General features: G+C 40.9%; 1 protein-coding gene across 2 annotated transcripts; it reads left to right on the top strand.

Annotated features, from left to right (window-relative positions):
* The first annotated feature begins 920 nt into the window (after positions 1-920).
* Positions 921-18,039, top strand: LOC129175749 (serine/threonine-protein kinase tousled-like 2). 2 transcript variants are annotated; one of them, XM_054766591.1, is made up of 21 exons: positions 922-1,395; positions 2,957-3,051; positions 3,288-3,359; positions 4,955-5,024; positions 5,116-5,153; positions 5,275-5,367; positions 5,522-5,629; positions 5,929-6,021; positions 6,427-6,537; positions 7,490-7,626; positions 7,704-7,856; positions 11,471-11,537; positions 11,636-11,733; positions 11,973-12,054; positions 12,118-12,209; positions 13,899-13,988; positions 14,062-14,231; positions 14,306-14,444; positions 14,516-14,627; positions 16,367-16,474; positions 17,328-18,039. In XM_054766591.1, the coding sequence occupies exons 2-21, from the start codon at positions 2,959-2,961 to the stop codon at positions 17,532-17,534; spliced, it is 2,133 nt and encodes a 710-aa protein (XP_054622566.1). In that variant the 5' UTR covers positions 922-1,395; positions 2,957-2,958; the 3' UTR covers positions 17,535-18,039. The 2 variants fall into 2 exon arrangements, with proteins under 2 accessions (XP_054622567.1, XP_054622566.1); XM_054766592.1 differs by lacking the exon at positions 2,957-3,051 and having other exon boundaries at positions 921-1,395.
* Positions 18,040-19,487: the final 1,448 nt, after the last annotated feature.

Below are 19,487 nucleotides of genomic sequence, written 5' to 3'. Positions count from 1 at the left end.
ATTTCTAAAGCTTTGGGAACCACAGTGAGAGCCCTTATCCGCAAATGGCATACTGTAAACATGGAACAGTGGTGAACCTTCCGAGAAGTGGCCGGCCAAACAAAAGAACCCCAAGAGCGCAAGCGATGAAAAAGACCCCACAACAACATCCAAAGAACTGCAGGCCTCACTTGCCTCAGTAAAGGTCAGTGTTCATGACTCCACCATAAGAAAGACACTGGGCAAAAACGGCCTACATGGCAGAGTTCCAAGACCAAAACCACTGCTGAACAAAAAGAACATTAAGACTCGTCTCAATTTTGCCAGAAAACATCTTGATGATCCCCAAGACCTTTGGGAAAATACTCTGTGGTCTGAAAAGACAAAAGTTTAACTTTTTGGAAGGTTTGTGTCCCATTACATCTGGCGTAAAATTAACACTGCATTTCAGAAAAAGAACATCATACCAACAGTAGAATATGGTGGTAGTAGTGTGATAGACTGGGGCTGTTTTGCTGCTTCAGGACCTGGAAGACTTGCTGTGATAAATGGAACCATGAATTCTGCTGTCTACCAAAAAATCCTGAATGAGAATGTCCGGCCATCTGTTCGTGACCTCCATCTGAAACCCAACTTGGGTTCTGCAGCAGGACAATGATCATAAACACACCACCAAGTCCACGTCTGGGATTTACTAGACTCTCCCAGGAAGTTTCATCCAAATCGGACAGCATTTCAGAATAAAAGCCTTGTGAAATTATCTGCGGTAACTTTCTCGCTTTTTTCTGGACATCTTCCAGTGACTGTTAAAGGCTGTACATTTCATTTTGGGTGTGTTAGACGTCGAAATGTGAATGTGTCATTTTTACTCCTTTTTTACCAGTGACGTGAGCTGCAAAGACCCAGAGACGCACAATTGAGCTCTGCAGGAAGCCCAGCATCGACTCACTCTGCCGGTGGTTGTCCTGTATTGCATCTGTCGCTTAAGTATGACCTCAACCGGGGCTGCCGGACTCTTTCATCCCTTGTAGAAACGTAAACATCCTTAATCATGATCGAGAGAAAATCGAGAAGCGACGCGGCGATGTGACAAGAGGGGGATTTAAACTGTGGAAGCACAGCAGCACCACCACCAGTCGCCATCGGTGACTCTGGCCAGGTCTTACCGGTGCTGCTGCACTTAAACGGGGGAGGAAACCCCGAGGATCACGGCCTTTCGCCCGGATGACACCGGCGGAGACTGCACAGCTAAGCTAACCAATGTCTTCCTAGGGGTTGGAAATAAGTGGCAAATGGCGTGTTGGAATTATTCGTTGCTGGGAGTGTGTTAGTGGTTCTTCATCTGCCGGATGGACGCAACGGGAGTCGCTGTGTTTGGGCCGTGAGTGACAGGTTAAAGAGCTAAAGGCTCCCCAGGTGAGACCACTTTGGACTGCTAGCTCGATCGACCATTTATTGCTAACGTCCACTGTTATATACGACAACCCTGATAAATAAAATATAAATAAGACACTCATCGTGACTGTAAGCACTTAAACTATTTTAACACTTGTAAAACTTTGTGTAGAATGCGCCCACATGTTATCGACTTTATTTCGACTTTTAACATCCCAATTGGCATGCCAGATGTGACTATTTTTAAGGTAGTGGTTAGCATTCTTTGAAACGAGTTTGACATATTTGCCGTGGTATTTTGATATTTAGATATCATTCATGGAGGTTGCGGTCACATGCTATTATTCAAGTAAAGTGTAATGTTTTGTCACTTACGTGTCATCAAAGCTACTTTCAAGTTTTTGCTTTGAAGTGAGATAAACAATAGTAACTGATTAACTGCCTGATTAAAACCTCCAATTACAACTTTAAATATAGTTTTTGAGTTATTTAAATTCAAATATTGACCCTTTAATTTTAAATGCATAACTTCCTCCAAATGCTAGTATAATAAACTCGTCTTTTAATAATATAGTTGTTTAGTGTTTGTTTAGTTTTGTGTCACAAGTATCAAATCAACACACTCACTATCTATACGACTTAGTTTTTGAGTTATAAATATTCTGATTTATTGACCCTGTCATTTTAAAGTAAATTTTGTACTAATTTCCTCCCAGTGTCATCTAAAATAACTTGTATCTGTGTAACCCGCCCTGTTTCGCACCGGGGCTCGAACACAGGACCTTCGTAATGGGAGTCGAGAGCGCTGACCAAACGGCCAAATGCCCAGACTCCGACCGCATGTTCAGGGCAGCTCTTAAGGCAGATGGAGTGAGGTTTACCAACGTACACTTGCACAGCCTCACAGGCTGGCATCCGTTACACTCAACCCCTCAAACCTTACTCCCATCCGGGTCGCGGCACCAATGTAACCAACCCTGTTTCGCACTGCCCGCGCTGGGGCTCGAACACAGGACCTTCGCAATGAGAGGCGAGAGCGCTGAGCACAAGGCCAAAAGCCCGGACTGTTGACTGCGTGTTCAGCGCAGCTCTTAAGGTAGAGGACGTGAGGTTTACCAATGTACACTTGCACAGCCTCACAGGCTGGCATCCGTTACATCTGAATAATAATTTTTAAATTATTTTTAAATACTAGGTCATGATCATCACTGGGGCATCACAGCTTCATCACTGCCTGATTAAATACCATTCATTACGGCTTAGATATTTTTTTTAGTTCTAAATATTCAAATATTTAGTGACAAGTGTACCTTAGTTTTCAATAAAATTTGTGCAAACTTTCTCCCAATGTCTCGTCTTTGAATAATAAGTTAATGCACTGAATGAATGATGAAACAGTATGCTTGTGGAACTTTCGGCCATTTTTACATTGAAAAAAAATTAGGATCCATTTCGAAATGTATGCAAACAACATGTTCTTATTGGTCAGATGACAGGCTTAGCAAGTTCTGCAAGTTTCTCTCAGGAAGACTCATTAACATGTACTGTATTTGTGTAATTGTTTTGTCGTTATTATTTTCAGGGATGATGGAAGGACTTAACAGCCAGGCAATAAGCTTGGACCCTCGCAAGCAGGAGTTACTTGAAGCTCGTTTCACTGGCGTCGGCGTGGCCAAGGTAGCTACATACTTACAGTATGTATTTACTGTATATACCTCTAAAGTCGCACCACGGACTTCAGCTCACTGAGCATCTAAAGTAATAACTCCGCAAGTGTGTTTGTGCTCCACTGCATCATATATATAGCAAGGTGTTTACTGTATATTTAACGCCAGCAAGTAGAACAGGACGCATCCCTGAAAGCAGCAGATGACTAATGGATATAACGTCTGTCTTGTGTTCCGTTTTTCCAGAATTCGGCCAACAGTGAGTCATCAAGCCAGTCTCTTTGCAGCATGGGGTCCCTGAGTGACAAGGAAGTGGAGGTTTGTAAGAGGCAATCAGAATGACACATAAACGCACTTGTCAGCGATGTTTGGTGCTAGTGTCCTCAGCAGCCACTTGATGTCACCTACACATTTGTTTTTAAATTAACATCGCCATGAATTGACAAATGTATGTATTGTCCCTAGCCACTACATAAGGTGCACAATCTAATGAGATGACATTATTCACACAAAGGAAAGTGGTTAGTCAGTAGGAAGCTTCAATTTGCCATCAGTTGGGCTGTTAATGCGCATTATCGACATCTTACAGGACTGGAGTGAATATTTCGGATATTTCTTGTGATATTTCACTTTTTTTCTCATTGTAACATGCCAGATGTTAATGTTAGATATATTTATTTAAGATAGACAGCTACGAAGATGTATATATTGTTCAAGTGGTGAACGTAGCAATGCCTATAAAGGCAATAAATATGGTCAATGTATGGTGCATTTACTGTATTATTATGAATGCAACTGGTTGCATACACTGTATAAATATGCACAGTGGTGTGAAAAAATGTTTGCACCTTGCTGATATCTTTTTTTTTGCATGTTTGTCACACTTCGTTTCAGATCATCAAACAAATTTAAATATTAGTCAATGACAACACAGCTTAACACAAAATGCAGTTTTTAAATGAACCTTTTTATTATTAAGGGACTAAAAAATCCAAACCTACAGGGCCCTGTGTGGAAAAAATTATTACAGCAGGGCAATGATCTAAAACACACCAGCAAGTCCACCTCTGAATGGCTGAAGAAAAACAAAATGAAGACTTTGGAGTGTCCTAGTCAAAGTCCTGACCTGAATCCTATTGAGATGCTGTGGCATGACCTTAAAAAGGTCGTTCATGCTGGAAAACCCTCCAATGTGGCTGAATTACAACAATTCTGCAAAGATGAGTGGGCCAAAATTCCTCCACAGCGCTGTAAGAGACTCATTGCAAGTTATCACAAACACTTGATTGCAGTTGTTGCTGCTAAGGGTGGCCCAACCAGTTATTAGGCTTAGGGGGCAATCACTTTTTCACACAGGGCCATGTAGGTTTGGATTTTTTTTTCTCCCTTAATAACAAGTTTCATTTAAAAACTGCATTTTGCATTCAGTAATGTTGTCATGGACTAATATTTAAATGTGTTTGACCTGAAAAATTTAATTGTGACAAATGTGCAAAAAAATAAGAAATAGGGGTGGGGGCAAACACTTTTTCACACCACTGTATATTGATTGCACATTGTTTCAGGAAGTGTTCACCTATTTATTAATTTATGTATTTTATTTATTTGTTTTCAATTAGTTGTTGTATTTTACTGATTATACTGCTTGATTATGCATTTTAGATTATATGGGAAAAATAGTCAAAACCACTGTCTATTGAATTATATTGTTATTATAAGATATCCTCATGTCGGTGCTTGAATGTGAAATGTTTACAACTGTCCTTAATAACACCAACAAAGTTGGGCACTGTAGGAGCATAGTGTCATCCCATGTTTATTGCATATCTTGTAAGAATGACGCTGGAGAAGCCGAAACCAACTGAACCCACCAGAGCCAAAGGTCACACAGCAGTGACCATGTTTCTTTTCAGACACCGGAGAAGAAGGCCGATCAGAGAAACCGGAAGAGAAAAGGAGACATGTTTGACAGCAACAGTCAGGGTAAATCTAATCTGCAACGCTCAACACTCCACACCTCACAAAATGTTCTTTCTTGACTGTCATCACTCTTATTTCCTGTCTGGCCCTGCAGGAAAGGGAAGAGGACACAAAACCAGTGATTATTTTGAGGTAAGGACAAATTAAATAGAAGTCTCACTTCTATAGATAAAATGTTCATAGAGTAATAGTAGCCACCTCCTATCTTCTTCCATTTTCTCGTTTATTTACACCCACTCGGCCCTGTGGTCAGTTTACTGGCAGCAGTGGGTCCGGGACCAGTCCGGCCCGCAGCATGCCCATGCTGGTGCGCTCCTCTTCCCAGCAGTCGCTGTCCAATCCTTCGGTAAGCCTCCACCCTCTGCTCTGGCTAAAAATCATTCTTTCCTCAGGAAAAAGTTAGATTTTGTCTATCATATCAAACAAGATGTGCCTGTATATGCTGCCTTTTAATAAAATTATCAATTCAACATTACACCTCCCTCTCTGTTTGTTCCAAGTTCCAGCAAAGCAGCCCTTCCTCGGCAGGCTCGGCCCACACAGACTCTTCATCGTGCAGCTCTGTTAAGGCGGCCCCCGCACACTTGTGCTCCCACAAAGCCACCCAGGTAACAGAGATGATATCAACTTGTTGCTTTTTCATCCCCCACAATTACTGCAATATTGCTCAAGGCCCTAGGTTATGAATCCTCTTGACTTGAGCCACTAATATAAAGTGTATTGTGTTATTTTCAATGACTAAAAGAGGCTAAGTCAATGTTTCCAGCTTGCATCCCTACATTACTCATCCATTGAAAGCTATTGTTGCACATTAAAGTAAGCCTGACATAATTAAGGTCAACACTTTGCGGTTCTGTCAGTAATGATCATGAGAGTATGACAAAGCATTTTTGTCATTGTGCTAAAGTCCGAGATGACGCTGCTGAAGCTGACAGCGCTAGAGAGGAACAAGAACTCTGACCTTGAGAAGAAAGAAGGGAGGATAGATGACTTGCTGAGGGTAAGAGCAAAAAAAAAATAAACCATTCCATTCGTTTATTTGTTGTGTATAGGCAAATATGAGAGCTGCTTTTGAAGTATCATGAGTGATTGGAATCCTGCTGCGCTACCTCTGCATGCGCTTTAAAATTCACTGTTGTGTTGTGTAATATACCTGTTAATAAATTACAATGTGGTCAAAGGGGTCTACGTTTTCCTTTCCACTTTCTCATGCGCTTCAAATCATTATTGAAATTTAAAACATTAAGTTCTTATAAATATAACACATTTGGGAAATATCAGCCTCCCTCCAATTATTGCCTGCGTTGTCCTCTTTGCGGTTAAGCTAAATAAACACTTCAACTATAATTTGCGGTAAATCGAATATTAACTGCTATTAATTGCTAACCGCTAAGTGTTTTTGCAGGCCAACTGCGACCTGCGGCGTCAGGTGGAAGAGCAGCAGAAGATGTTGGAGCGCTTCAAAGAGCGCCTCAACAAGTGTGTGACCATAAGCAAGAAGCTCCTCGTTGAAAAGGTTTGTTTACATATTTCCTATACAGTCGGCCCTCGCCACATTGCAGATTGAATTTCACAGCTTCACTCTTTCATGGTTTTTCAAAAATATATTAATTAATAAATCATGGTGTTTTGTTGTTGAAACAAATTGTATTTTCCCTAAATTGAGCATTTTCAAGCACAAAATGGCTAAATGAACAAATCAGTAAGGTACACACAAATCAGACTTGATCGCCGGAACAGGCTTTTATTGCAGGTTTGAATTATTGCAAAACAGGCACAATAATAATAATAACATATTCATCAGAATAATGACACGGACTACTGATGCGGCCTTAATCCACTCCAAGATAAAAGTCAACTCTGAATCCCCAACATCACTTCCTGTCCTCCACATGTCCGGAACGCATTTATTGCAACAAACACAGGCACGAGTCTTACTGTATGTATGTTTTAAATGGCTTATTTTCTCTGATTACTTCTACTATATGGGGTAATACGAGTGTAAAGATGACTATGGGGTGTTATTTCATGTCTAGAGGGCGACAATGATGTTAAAAACTGTATTTAGAAGGTCGTAAACAGGTTTTCTATTCTCTAACTGTGGAAATATTTGATTTATAAATATGGAATTCTACTTCACTGAAATTCACTCATCACAGTTGGGTCTGGTGACTGGTAACTGTGATAAACAATTACTGTATCCACATAAGGATGCGGGGGGCTTCTTTTGACACATTTTGTGCATTAAGGAGCCCAGAAGCAATTCAGTTCAGGTCAACATATGCTAAGCTATCTGAACAAAACATCAGCATCCTAGCTTTGTGTTATAGGTCACAAAACAAATTGCTGTAATATCTAATAATATATGTGTAAACATCGCCGTTGGCCACAGGATACTCCTGTCCTATCTTGTGGTTTGACTCCAATATGTTGCTTGACTTGCTATTTTTTTTTATTTTAAATGGCAGTCAAAGCAAGAGAAGAGTGCTTGCCGGGACAAGAGCATGCAGGATCGTCTGCGTTTGGGCCACTTCACCACAGTTCGCCACGGCGCCTCCTTCACCGAGCAGTGGACGGACGGATTTGCCTTCCAGAACCTCATCAAGTCAGTTTACAGACCCCAAACATTGCATTCTAGAATGAGCTTAGCAACTGATGGTGTCATTGATGTGCTTTCTTTAGGCAGCAAGAGCGCATCAACTCACAGCGTGAGGACATAGAGAGGCAGAGGAAGCTGCTGGGGAAAAGGAAGCCGCCCCCTGTGGTCCAAACGCCGCTCCCAAGCATTGAGCACAGCAAACGGAAAAGCAGGAGCAACGGCCAAGAGACTGAAACGTAAGAGCCTGATACTGTAGTGCAGTGTTTCTAAACGTTTATTGAGACAAGGCACATATTTTACTTTAGAAGAAGCTCATTGCACAAGCATGCCAAGACTTATTCTGCTGTATCAATGGCAAAAGGTGGATATACAGGGACTATTTGCAGCTGGCTAAAGACTCAATTTTTTCCAACCAAAAAAAATACAAGATCACAACCACCGGCTAGCATATGCTACCAATAGCGGTTCAAAAGAACAGATTGAACATAAAAACCCCAAAACATTTTGGCCCAATAAGATGACTGGCATTCATGGCTGTCACTCGTGTACATGTCCATAGCTCCTGCACGCACACAAAAGCAGTCTCAAGAGAAGCCACCAACAATGTGCAGTCATTCTAATGTTGACAAAGGCTTTTTAATAGTATCAATAATAGGTAACGTTAGTAGCTAAAGCTTTGTCAAATTGCTGTCATTAGATTTATTTAGATTTATTCATCTCCAGGCAAACAAAAATAGCCGTACATTGGATACCCCTGTCCTCTCATGTCATTTGAATCCAACATGTTGCTTGACAATGAACAAAGATATATTATTATGATAAATAAACAATAATTTTGGACCAATTACCGTAATTTCCTGTATATAAGACGCACTGGTGTTTAAGCCGCACCCACTAAATTTAGAGAGAGAAACAGATTTGTACATATACTGTATAAGCCGCACATGTCCACATCATAAAATGGAATATTGTGGTGCGCACAAGTCTGTGAGGACCAGGTAGCTCTTTATTTGACAGAAGCCAATGATGAGCTACGAGTTGGTCAACCCATCGGAAATCGCAGGAGGTCATTACTCAGTCTGACTCACAGTGTCATCTTAGAAGGAATGCTAAAATCATCACACACCAACTTAACACTCAAAAGCTAGGTAAGAAATATACAAGCACCAATACGAGTTTAGAATAAAAAAATAACGATGGTTTCCCATCATGCATTTCTTCCCAGCAAAGCATTTCATTGGCCATGGCTGCCGGGCCGCTGCAATGATTCGTTCAGCTGCCTCTGTCCACCAGAGGGAGCCTCCCTACCATTTCCTCACTGACTCGCCAGCCGCACAGTATTTAAACGATTAGTAGTAGGTCTGAAGTGAAGGAGATGTCACGCGATAGAACATGGCCGTAGATTGGTTGCACAGCTGTATAAGCCGCAGGGTTCAAAGATAAAAGTTGGGGCTTATACACCGGAAGTAACAGTACGTTAAATTGTGCTGCAGTACAGTGGTTGGGAATCACTGCTGTAGTGTTACAATAGACTCCTTCCTCGTTTGTCGCGGTTAATCGGTTCCAGACCTGATCGTGGTAATTACATTTCCGCAAAGTAGAATGTTATTATATATTCAATATTAGTAAAACAAACATTTTCATAGTTGGGGCATAGAAAACCTGTGTATGAGTTTTGAAATACGTTTTTTTTTTAACATTATTAGAGCTCTGTAGACATGAAATAACACCCCTATATTCACCGTTACTCCAATTATTCTTTATTTACACCACATTGCTAATGCTGCATAGCATTCTAGCGAGCTAACTAGTTAGCCTCCAGTTAATTTATTCTAAACTTTAAAAAGTGTTTCAAATGGAGTGAGGAAGAAAGAAAAAATAAGAAGCCAAAAACTTACCATTTCTACTCTGAATAGGAGAATTTTTTTCACTCCACCATCTGACCAGAATGCCACATATAACTTGTGTTTCAATGTTTTGTTTTTTTTTTTACTAATAATGGATAGGCCTGACACGATAATCAATTAATTGCATAATAAATTAAAAACGAACTCGATAATTGTGGCGGCCTCGATAAATTGACATGTGCATGCGTGTCTGTTTTCCTCCTTTCTCTTAACCAAACAGGCTGAATGAGAAGAGGGTTCACTCTATGCCTGTCGCGGAATGAACAGAGCCGAGTGAACGCTCCTGTCAGTCATTCAGTCTTTGCGCCAGTGGGTGCAGTCGGGGCTGCTAGCGAGAGTGCTGCAGCCTGCAAGTGAGCAAATGCAAATATGAAAAGAAACAAAAACGATGGTTTTGACGAAAAAGCGATGGTTTCTAAGGTGAATGCCACAAGTGTGAGAATATTTCAGTTTTACACAGAATTAACAAGGTGAGCCCATGAACACTGATGAGCCGAAATGTCACATTTTTTGGAAAGTAGTGGTGACGAAGAAGGGGAATACGACCACCTTGCATGGGCACCTCAAACACGGCCATCCTGTCCAGTTTTCCCAAGTGGGGAAAAAAAACTGCCGCTCAAGTGCAGCAGAGCCTTCGTTCCGACAGTCAATGCTTGTTGGGGCGTTTGGTCAGCAAAGTAAATATAAACACAACAGTGCAAAATGATGCACACTCGGTGTCGTTAGCTGCATGTTAATCCTTCCTGTTAAGGAATAATACCCAACGTTCATTATTTATTGAAGTGCAATTTTGTTTACAGAGACGTGATACTCCCATTTTATTTATTTTCATTGTTCTGTGTGATTTTTTTTATTGAAGTGCATTTTTTTTCTTAACAGACACGGGATCGTTTTTGTTATGATTTTTAGTTAATTGTAATTTTTGCTGAAAAGAGACTGAGAGTCTTATTTTCAACGGGGTTTTTTTGTCTTCACCTATGGTCATGAGCTTTGGGTAATGACCGAAAGGCCAAGATCGCAGGCACAAGCAGCCGAAATGAATTTTCTCCGCAGGGTGACTAGGCTCTCCCTTAGAGATAGGGTGAGAAGCTGTCATCCAGGAGAAGCTCGGAGTAGAACCGCTGCTCCTCCGCATTGAGAGGAGCCAGATGAGGTGGCTTGCGCATCTGGTCAGGATGCCTCTCGGACGCCTCCCTGGGGAGGTGTTAAGGGCACATCCGACCGGTCGGAGGCCTCAGGGAAGACACATTGGAGAGACTGTGTCTCTCAACTGGCCTGGGAACGCCTCGGGATCCGCAGGGAGGAGCTGGACGAAGTAGCTCGGGAGTAGGAAGTCTGGGCTTCCCTGCTTGGGCTGCTGCCCCCGTGACCCGACTTCATAAGCAGAAGAAAATGGATGGATGGATAATTTATTTTATTTAAATGCTCTTGACATTCCAATTGCAATGTTAAATACTCTTGAGAGATTAAAGTTCATTGCTTTTGATACATTGTCCTTGCACTATTATGCCATGTATTATTACATCAACGGGAAAAATGTGCTCAAAATAATGTTGACAATAATATCATTTATCTGCAATAATTTGTAGGACAGTTATCGTCCAAAAAAACTTATCGTGACAAGCCTAATAATGGGCCATAGTCAACCACTAAACAGTGATCATTTATTAATAGAAGGGGGAGGGAGCGATATTGGATCTGCGATATAGTGAGGGACAACCGTATGCCTTCCTTTTTAACTGGATTTTAAGCTTAAGAAATCTCTATATATTGTTTAAATATATGATATGTATTTCAGTATTATATTTTTTCTTTCTTTAAATATATTTTTAAATAAATACAAAAAGTATATAAATAAATATAAGTATTTTAGGCCATAACGATATATGATGTTTTTTTTTTTTTTCTTCCCCCCCCCCCAACATGACCTGATACCACTCCAGCCTCTCACTCGCGGAGTATCATGAGCAAGAGGAGATATTCAAACTCCGAATTGGTTATCTAAAAAAGGTACTAGCCCCTCTCACAAATAAATACATTTTAAAGAAAAACTCATTTATAGAGTTAAAAGACAGATGATGAATGTTTGCCCCCCCCACCCCCTGCAGGAAGAGGCTGAGATCCAGACGGAGCTGGAGCGCTTGGAGCGAGTCAGGAACCTTCACATTCGAGAGCTCAAGAGAATCCACCATGAGGACAATTCACAGTATGTGCAGTTTTTACCGTATCATAGAGTATATATTGACCAGCCATAACATTAGGTACACCATATTGAGATCGGTATCCCAGTATGAGATCAATACAATAATTGTACCTTAATACAGTACTAATAATGCTTAGTTTTGATTGACACTGTAAAGAGAGGGCAGTGCAGTGCAGGTGTACCTAATGTTGCGGTCAGTGGGTATTGTCTGTGACACAACGTAAAGAGGTGTCACTCTGCAGATTCAAAGACCACCCTACGCTAAACAACCGCTATCTGTTGCTACATTTACTTGGAAGAGGAGGCTTCAGTGAAGTTTACAAGGTAAGCAACCACTTGTTTTTTATTACATTATATTTTCATTTCATCAGCCAAATTATTTTTTAGGCGTTTGATTTAATGGAGCAAAGGTATGTGGCCATTAAAATACACCAGCTCAACAAGAACTGGCGAGACGACAAGAAGGAGAACTACCACAAGTGAGTCGAAATACCATATTTACTCATAAATGTGGAGGGGGGGGGTCTTTATTCAGGATTTCTGCTACGACAAAATAAAAGCCGCCATACCTTACAATTTTTTACTTGAAAACAATGTTAAGGAATATATTATATGGCTGGATATGCTATATAGATACATATATAACGTATTATTTACGCACATTTTGACCACAATTTATTTAAAAAAAAAAAAAAGTTAAATATCAAAAAAATGTTTCACTATGCTTTATTTTGATAAACATCGCACCGGAATCGCCAGTCTGACTTGTTGGCAATTGCACTTGTGCGACCAGATAAAAGTTCATGACCGGTCTTGTGTTGACGTTTTTTCTTATCGAGAGAATTAAAAACAGTCTTTAAGATGTGTAGTCAGTTGACAACGACTTGTCACAACAAAGCTATCTATGCAAGCGTGTGTGATCGCTCACATTTCAATCTCATTCCACTTTCTGACATCTTTGTTTACACATTTTACCTGGCTCTCGCTGCCTCTCTAGTGGCATCTAACTAGCTCATTTTTGTTCCACAGGCGAGCTACAAGTGGCTATCACGTTCATGTGGTACATGCGAACTTACATTTTTTAAGTGTCACTTAACAATCTTGCTCTCTTGTTATCATTATAATACTTAAGGCTTGTCTTAAACACTAGACGTGTGTCTGAGTTGTTCAACATAAACATGTATTGTGTCCAGCTTTAACATAGTGATGCTATCACAGGGGTCTCCAACAGGTAGCTCATAAGCTGATGTTGAGTAGTTCGCCAAAGAATATTTACTTCACCTCTTAGTACTTTTATAAGTGTTCTATTCAAACATGACACGTGTATTTAATGACAAATGAGCACACTGAATGGAGATGTGCTTTGTAAATAAAGTGCAATTGAAATCAAGGACACTAGGCTGACACAGGTCTGCCGACTCTACCGCAAATGAATGAAACAGGGTGTAGTGCGCTATGGCGCAGAAAGCCCTCCATGATTGTGAGCAAGAGAGGTGGGCGGGGCTAGGCTGACTTAGAGGGGCTGATTCACAGCCCGGCCGCTTCACACTCGGCTGCGAACCGATCCAGTGAAAGTTGAAGTTCACGGCTTGATAAGCCAGCAGGACCACATCATCTGCAAAAAGCAGAGACTCAGTCCTGCAGCCACCAAACCGGACTCCCTCAACGCCGTGACTGCGCCTAGAAATTCTGTCCATAAAAGTAATGAACAGAATTGGTGAGTCCAACCCCCACTGGAAACGGGTCCGACTTATTGCCGGCAATGAAAAGCAAACTCTGACATACAGGGAACAAATCGCCTGAATTAGGTGGTCCGGTACCCCATATTCCCGGAGTACTCACCACAGAATTCCTCGAGGAACACGGTCGAATGCCTTCTCCAAGTCCACAAAACACATGTAGACTGGTTGCACCCTCAAGGACCCTGCTGAGAGTGTAGAGCTGGTCCACAGTTCCACGACCAGGACGAAAACCACACTGCTGCTCCTGAATCCGAGATTCAACTATTTGGCGGATCCTCCTCTCCAGAACCCCTGAATAGACCTTACCAGGAAGGCTGAGATGACACAGCATGATGATTAATTGGGTCATGGCATCTTAGAGTGGAGGTCTTTATTTGAGGAAATATGTTAAACTATGAAACATTTCCATACCTTTTTGCTCTTTAGGCACGCCTGTAGAGAGTACAGAATCCACAAAGAACTTGATCACCCTCGGATCGTCAAACTATACGACTATTTCTCTCTTGACACAGATTCGTAAGTGCTTCCGCACTGTTATTTTTTAAAATAATAAAATTGCGTTTTAATGATGATTTTTTTTTTTGTCAAGGTTCTGCACAGTCCTGGAGTACTGCCAGGGCAACGACCTGGACTTTTACTTGAAGCAAAACAAGCTGATGACCGAGAAGGAGGGTCGCTCCATCGTCATGCAGATCGTCAACGCGCTCAAGTACCTCAATCAGATCCGGCCGCCCATCATCCACTACGACCTCAAGCCTGGTGCTACACTTAAATCATGCAAGGTAATGACTGCCTCGTGGTTGCATTGAAGCTCATTTTGCTCCCCGTCTTAGGAAACATCCTGCTGGTCAATGGCTCCGCTTGCGGCGAGATAAAAATCACCGACTTCGGCCTGTCCAAGATCATGGACGACGACAGCTACAGCTCTGCAGATGGCATGGAGCTCACCTCGCAAGGGGCAGGCACCTACTGGTTTGTGCATAGGCAGAGCAGAATCCCTTTTGCTTCATGTTGGAATGCAACAGTGCTGTGAAATCTTGCAGGTATCTGCCCCCGGAGTGCTTTGTGGTCGGCAAGGAACCTCCCAAAATATCGAATAAAGTTGATGTTTGGTCACTGGGGGTCATCTTTTATCAGAGCTTATACGGACGCAAGGTAAGCAAAAGTCCACTGGGATTCGATTGTATCCTAACAGGATGCTGTATTATAGCCACACTGAAAAGAACCAAAAAGAAGAAAAAAGGAAAATAATTTCGAGAATAAAGTTTCAATTTTACAAGAAAGACTGTAATATACAGTCATCCCTCGCAATATCGCAGTTCGATTATCGCTCCCTTGCTCTATCGCAGGTTTTCAAAAGTTCATTAATTAAATGATCGCTGTTTCGTGGTTGACTTTGGCTTATTAGTAGTGAAAAAAATTTGAAAGACAAAAGTATATGTAGTATTCTGGCCAGTAGGTGTCAGTAATGTTCCATTATTGAGACATGACATTAGATTACCATCACACTGTATGGAGTCAGCCATGGCCTGTCTGACATGATGGAGTGAAAAAAGGTTATCCTCTCATTCCATGTGGAAGTGGTAAGTTTTGGCTTCTTTGTCCTTCTTCCCCACTCCTTTTATGCTCTTAAGTTTAGAATACAGTAAATAAATTGGAGGCTAACTAGCTCCCTAGATTGCTAATGGTTAAAGCCATGGCTGTCTCTTGTGTCCCTGCAGTGATCCCGTAGCATGCGCATTACAGTTCAGCAATGTGGTGTAAAAAAAATAAGAGTGGCATGCTTCGGGATACGATGTGCTCTTTCAAACATTTGAAAATACTGTAAGAAAGACACTTTTATACAATTGGCTTCTTTATTTTATAATGTTAGATTAACGTCTACATCGACAAATGTAATCATTGAATCATATTGAATCGAATTGTATCGTTTGTACACTGTATAGAATTGTTCTGTTTTTAAAATATATTGTTTTGGAATCTTATCTTAACTCGTGTATATAGATGCGTATGGAAGCGTTTACCACAAAGAGATTTACATCCCTACTTATTATAGATCAAAACTTCTTTCTACCTGCAATTAATTGCGATTATGAGTTAACTATGGACAAAATGCAATTAATTGTGATTAAATATTTTAATTGATTGACAGCCCTAAAAAAAAAAAAAAAAAAAAATATATATATATATATATATATATATATATATACGTATATATACATATATATACGTATATATATACATATATATACATATATATATTAATATATACACACACACACACACATGTAATAATATAGTCGTGTCACAATACAGAAATTAAAATATATAATAAACAATAATTACCTGATTAATGTATAACAGGTCTCTAGAGCTCACATGAATATTGATTTTAACATTCACTTAATTCAAATGTATACCTTTTTGCTTTTTTAAAAAAACAAAACAAAACACAATATTCCCATAACATTAGCACTTCATTTTTGTAGCATCGCAAGTTCTTTTCTTCATAAAAATATGACTTTATTTCAGATAAATTGCATATTTTTTCCCCTTCTCTATACTCTTTGTTGATAAACTTGTTATGGTGTCTTAGATTTATATTTTTTGGTTTTAATTTGAAAAAATGTGACTTTTTTTGTGTGTTAACAGCCTAACATAAACCTTACATTCAGACATATTCTGTCAAAAAGTTCAAAGATCAGAATTAGTTGTAGTGGTAGTGGTGGTAGTAGTAGTGGTATTAGTAGTAGCAGCAGTGTTTTTATCCATGGAAGATGTCTTGTGGTGTACATGGTAGGCTTCTACCACCATGCACTTCAAATAATGATCTATTAGAAGAATGATTTATAATGAAAATGTAATCATTTTTTGTGTTCTCCTCAACCATTCAGCCGTTTGGTCACAACCAATCCCAGCAGGACATCCTCCAGGAAAACACCATACTTAAAGCTACTGAGGTGCAGTTTCCTCCAAAACCAGTGGTCACTGCTGAAGCCAAGGTATGGATATACAGTATTCATGTAGACTAAAATACATGGGCAAATGTATTGGGACAACTACTGGGATGTGGACTTTACATTTCCAAGCTTACTTTTATGGATGTGGGTGGTGGGTCGGGACCCAAAAGTAGGTCGCATTTTTTGTAGGCTAGTTAAAATTGACTATAAACGTGTATGTTCAGTGTACTGATTTATTTAATTTTGTGGTCTTATTTGGTGCAATTTTGATATTAAATTGACTTTCTTCATTATCTTTATGCATGCAGTTGTCATGCCTCTGCATTTTCTTATCTATGTGCTTTGAAATGCAATTTAAACATGTAATTTAGTGTGTTTATGTTTAAAAAGAATTTTATTTTAATTGCTTGTTTTGACTGGAGTGAAAGTGGGGCAAAAGTGGGTCCCACATTAGCACCAGTTGAGAACCTCTACCACAGATTATTCATTATATTGATATATTATTAATATTTGTTTATGTTAAAAAAAAGGTGAAATCATTTGATTAATTTATTAAATAGTAAAATATGATCTCAAATAATATTGAACAATTTATTTCATGACTAATTTTTATATTGTTCATCCTAATTTTTAATGAGCTCTTATTTAATTACAAATTAAATGTAAATAAAAATAACACTGAATAAATAACGTCGTGAAATATATATAAATCGGTCATGAAATAATTATTGGTGTTGATTTAAGTAATTAATACTTTCTATAGAATAATAAGACTGTATTGAGCAATTGAGTTAACTGATGGACAATTGAATAACTGATTTCTTATTTAATTGGCTTTGTTTATTTACAAGGGGCACAACCAAAATTACGCATTGATGCATTTTCATACTTTCAGAGCTTCATTCGTCGTTGCCTGGCTTATCACAAAGAGGACCGTGTGGATGTGCTGCAGCTGTCAAGGGAACCGTACTTGATGCCGACTCTCCGAAAGACCCTTGGTGCTACTGGCAGCCTCGGCGGCGGGGTCGCTGGAGGCAGCGCACCTACAGCCCCTCCCTTTGCCTCCACCTCTAGCTGCTACGGCAATAGTGCCTCCAACTGAAGGATGATAACGACATGGACTGATGGGTGTGAAGAAACTGATCATGTGGGCATCCAAGTGGTTAGAAAATATACAAAATGAAGGGCGGACGCCAAAGTTTGTCCCGTGTGCATGCACTAATGCTACGCTTAATTTCAAGGGGGCTATTGGCGCGCCAAATTTTGCACAAAGTGGCAGGCAGCATCACGTCTGCTGTGTGAAGTCAGCCATTACAAGTATAACCCCCGCTCCCGAACCCCCCACGGACATGTACTGCAATGACTGAAAACCAAAGTATATACATAATTATAAAAGGGGGCCTGGTCGCAACACAAAGGATGATCTTACTAGCAGTAACACTAATAAATAACTGGAATTATTTTGAAGAATTCACTGAAAGTCCACTGCTTATTTGCCACGAGTGAAATACCCCCCGCTCCAGAAAGGGGCAATAATTGTTGTATGTAACCAATAACAGCTGCTTCTTGTTTCCAAAGAAACTCAATAAGTAAATAAGTATTGAACATTATTACATTTGTAACAGCAGAATTTTTCATCCTGGTGTTATATTGGGTCATCTAGAGCAGTGGTCCTCAGAGTTTTCGTCGTACATTAAAGCGATCTAATTGATCTTATTTATAATGTATTCTGTAAAAACTAAGACAGGTACAACATCAAATTTAAGGAAAAAATGAATACACACCCACCATCCACCTGTACTTCCCTTTCCCCGGTTACTTCATCTACCTCCCCTCGGCAGATCCTGAGGTGTTCCCAGGCCAATTGAGAGACATAGTCTCTCCAACCTGTCCTGGGTCTTTCCCAAGGCCTCCTACCGGTCAGACGTGCCCTGAACACCTCCATCTCATCTGGCTCCTCTCAATGAGCAGCAGTTCCAGTCTTGAGTTTCTTGTGGATGACAGTGCTTCTCACCCTATCCAAGGGAGAGCCCAGCCACCCTACAGAGAAAACTCATTTTGGCTGCTTGTACCCGTGATCTTGCGAGGGTAGGAACATAGATCAGTAAATTGAGAGCTTTGCCTTTCGGCTCAGCTCCCTCTTCACCACAACGGACTGATGCAGAGTCGGCTTCACTGCAGACGCTGCGCCAATCTGCCTGTTGATCTCGCGTTCCATCCTTCCCTCACTCGTGAACAAGACCCCAAGGTACTTAAACTCCTCCACTTGGGGCAGGATCTCATCCCCGGCCCGGAGATGGCACTCCTCCACCCTTTTCTGGACTCGGACTTGGATGTGCTGATTCTCATCGTAGTCGCTTCATACTCGGAAGCCAGTAGGACCACATCATCTCTAAGAAGCAGAGACCTAATCCTGCAGCCACCAAACTGAAACTCCTAACTGCGCCTATAAATTCTCTGCATAAAAGTAATAAACAATCTGTGACAAAGGGAAGCCCTGTGGGACACAACCCTAACTGGAAACATGTCCAACTTATTGCCGGCAATGCGAACCAAACTCTTGACACTGGTCATACAGGGAACGAACAGCCTGAATTAGCTGGTCTGATACCCCATATATTCCTGGAGCACTCCCCACAGAATTCCTTGAGGAACACGGTCAAATGCCTTCTCCAAGTCCACAAAACACATGTAGACTGGTTGAGCAAACTCCCATGGACCTTCAAGGCCCCTACCGAGAGTGTAGAGTTAATTCACAGTTCCACAACCAGAGTGAAAACCACACTGTTGCTCCTGAATCTGAGATTCAACTATCCGGTGGATCCACCTCTCCAGAATCCCCAAACAGACCTTACCAGGAAGCCTGAGAATGTGATGCCACAATAGTTGGAACACACCCTCCAGTCCCCCTGGACTGCCAATCCAGAAGCACCGCCCACAGGAATGGTCCACCCTTAAGGAACTCCGAACGGATCCCATCCACCCCCCAGGGCCCTGCCACTGAGGAGCTTTTTGACGACCTTGACAACCTCAGCCCCAGAGATAGGAGAGGCCA

Source organism: Dunckerocampus dactyliophorus, chromosome 2 (assembly GCF_027744805.1).
Source record: "Dunckerocampus dactyliophorus isolate RoL2022-P2 chromosome 2, RoL_Ddac_1.1, whole genome shotgun sequence".
NCBI lineage: Eukaryota > Metazoa > Chordata > Actinopteri > Syngnathiformes > Syngnathidae > Dunckerocampus > Dunckerocampus dactyliophorus.
Note: the sequence above shows the minus strand (reverse complement) of the source record. Positions and strands in the feature narration are given on the sequence as shown.

What these genes read in the sequence shown, in the direction of transcription:
- LOC129175749 (XM_054766591.1), top strand. Translation starts at nt 2,959, where the DNA reads ATGATGGAAGGACTTAACAGCCAGGCAATAAGCTTGGACCCTCGCAAG. An exon ending in CTGGCGTCGGCGTGGCCAAG is followed by an intron (nt 3,052 to 3,287) that starts GTAGCTACATAC and finishes CCGTTTTTCCAG; the next exon opens with AATTCGGCCAACAGTGAGTC. An exon ending in CAAGGGGCAGGCACCTACTG is followed by an intron (nt 14,445 to 14,515) that starts GTTTGTGCATAG and finishes GAAATCTTGCAG; the next exon opens with GTATCTGCCCCCGGAGTGCT.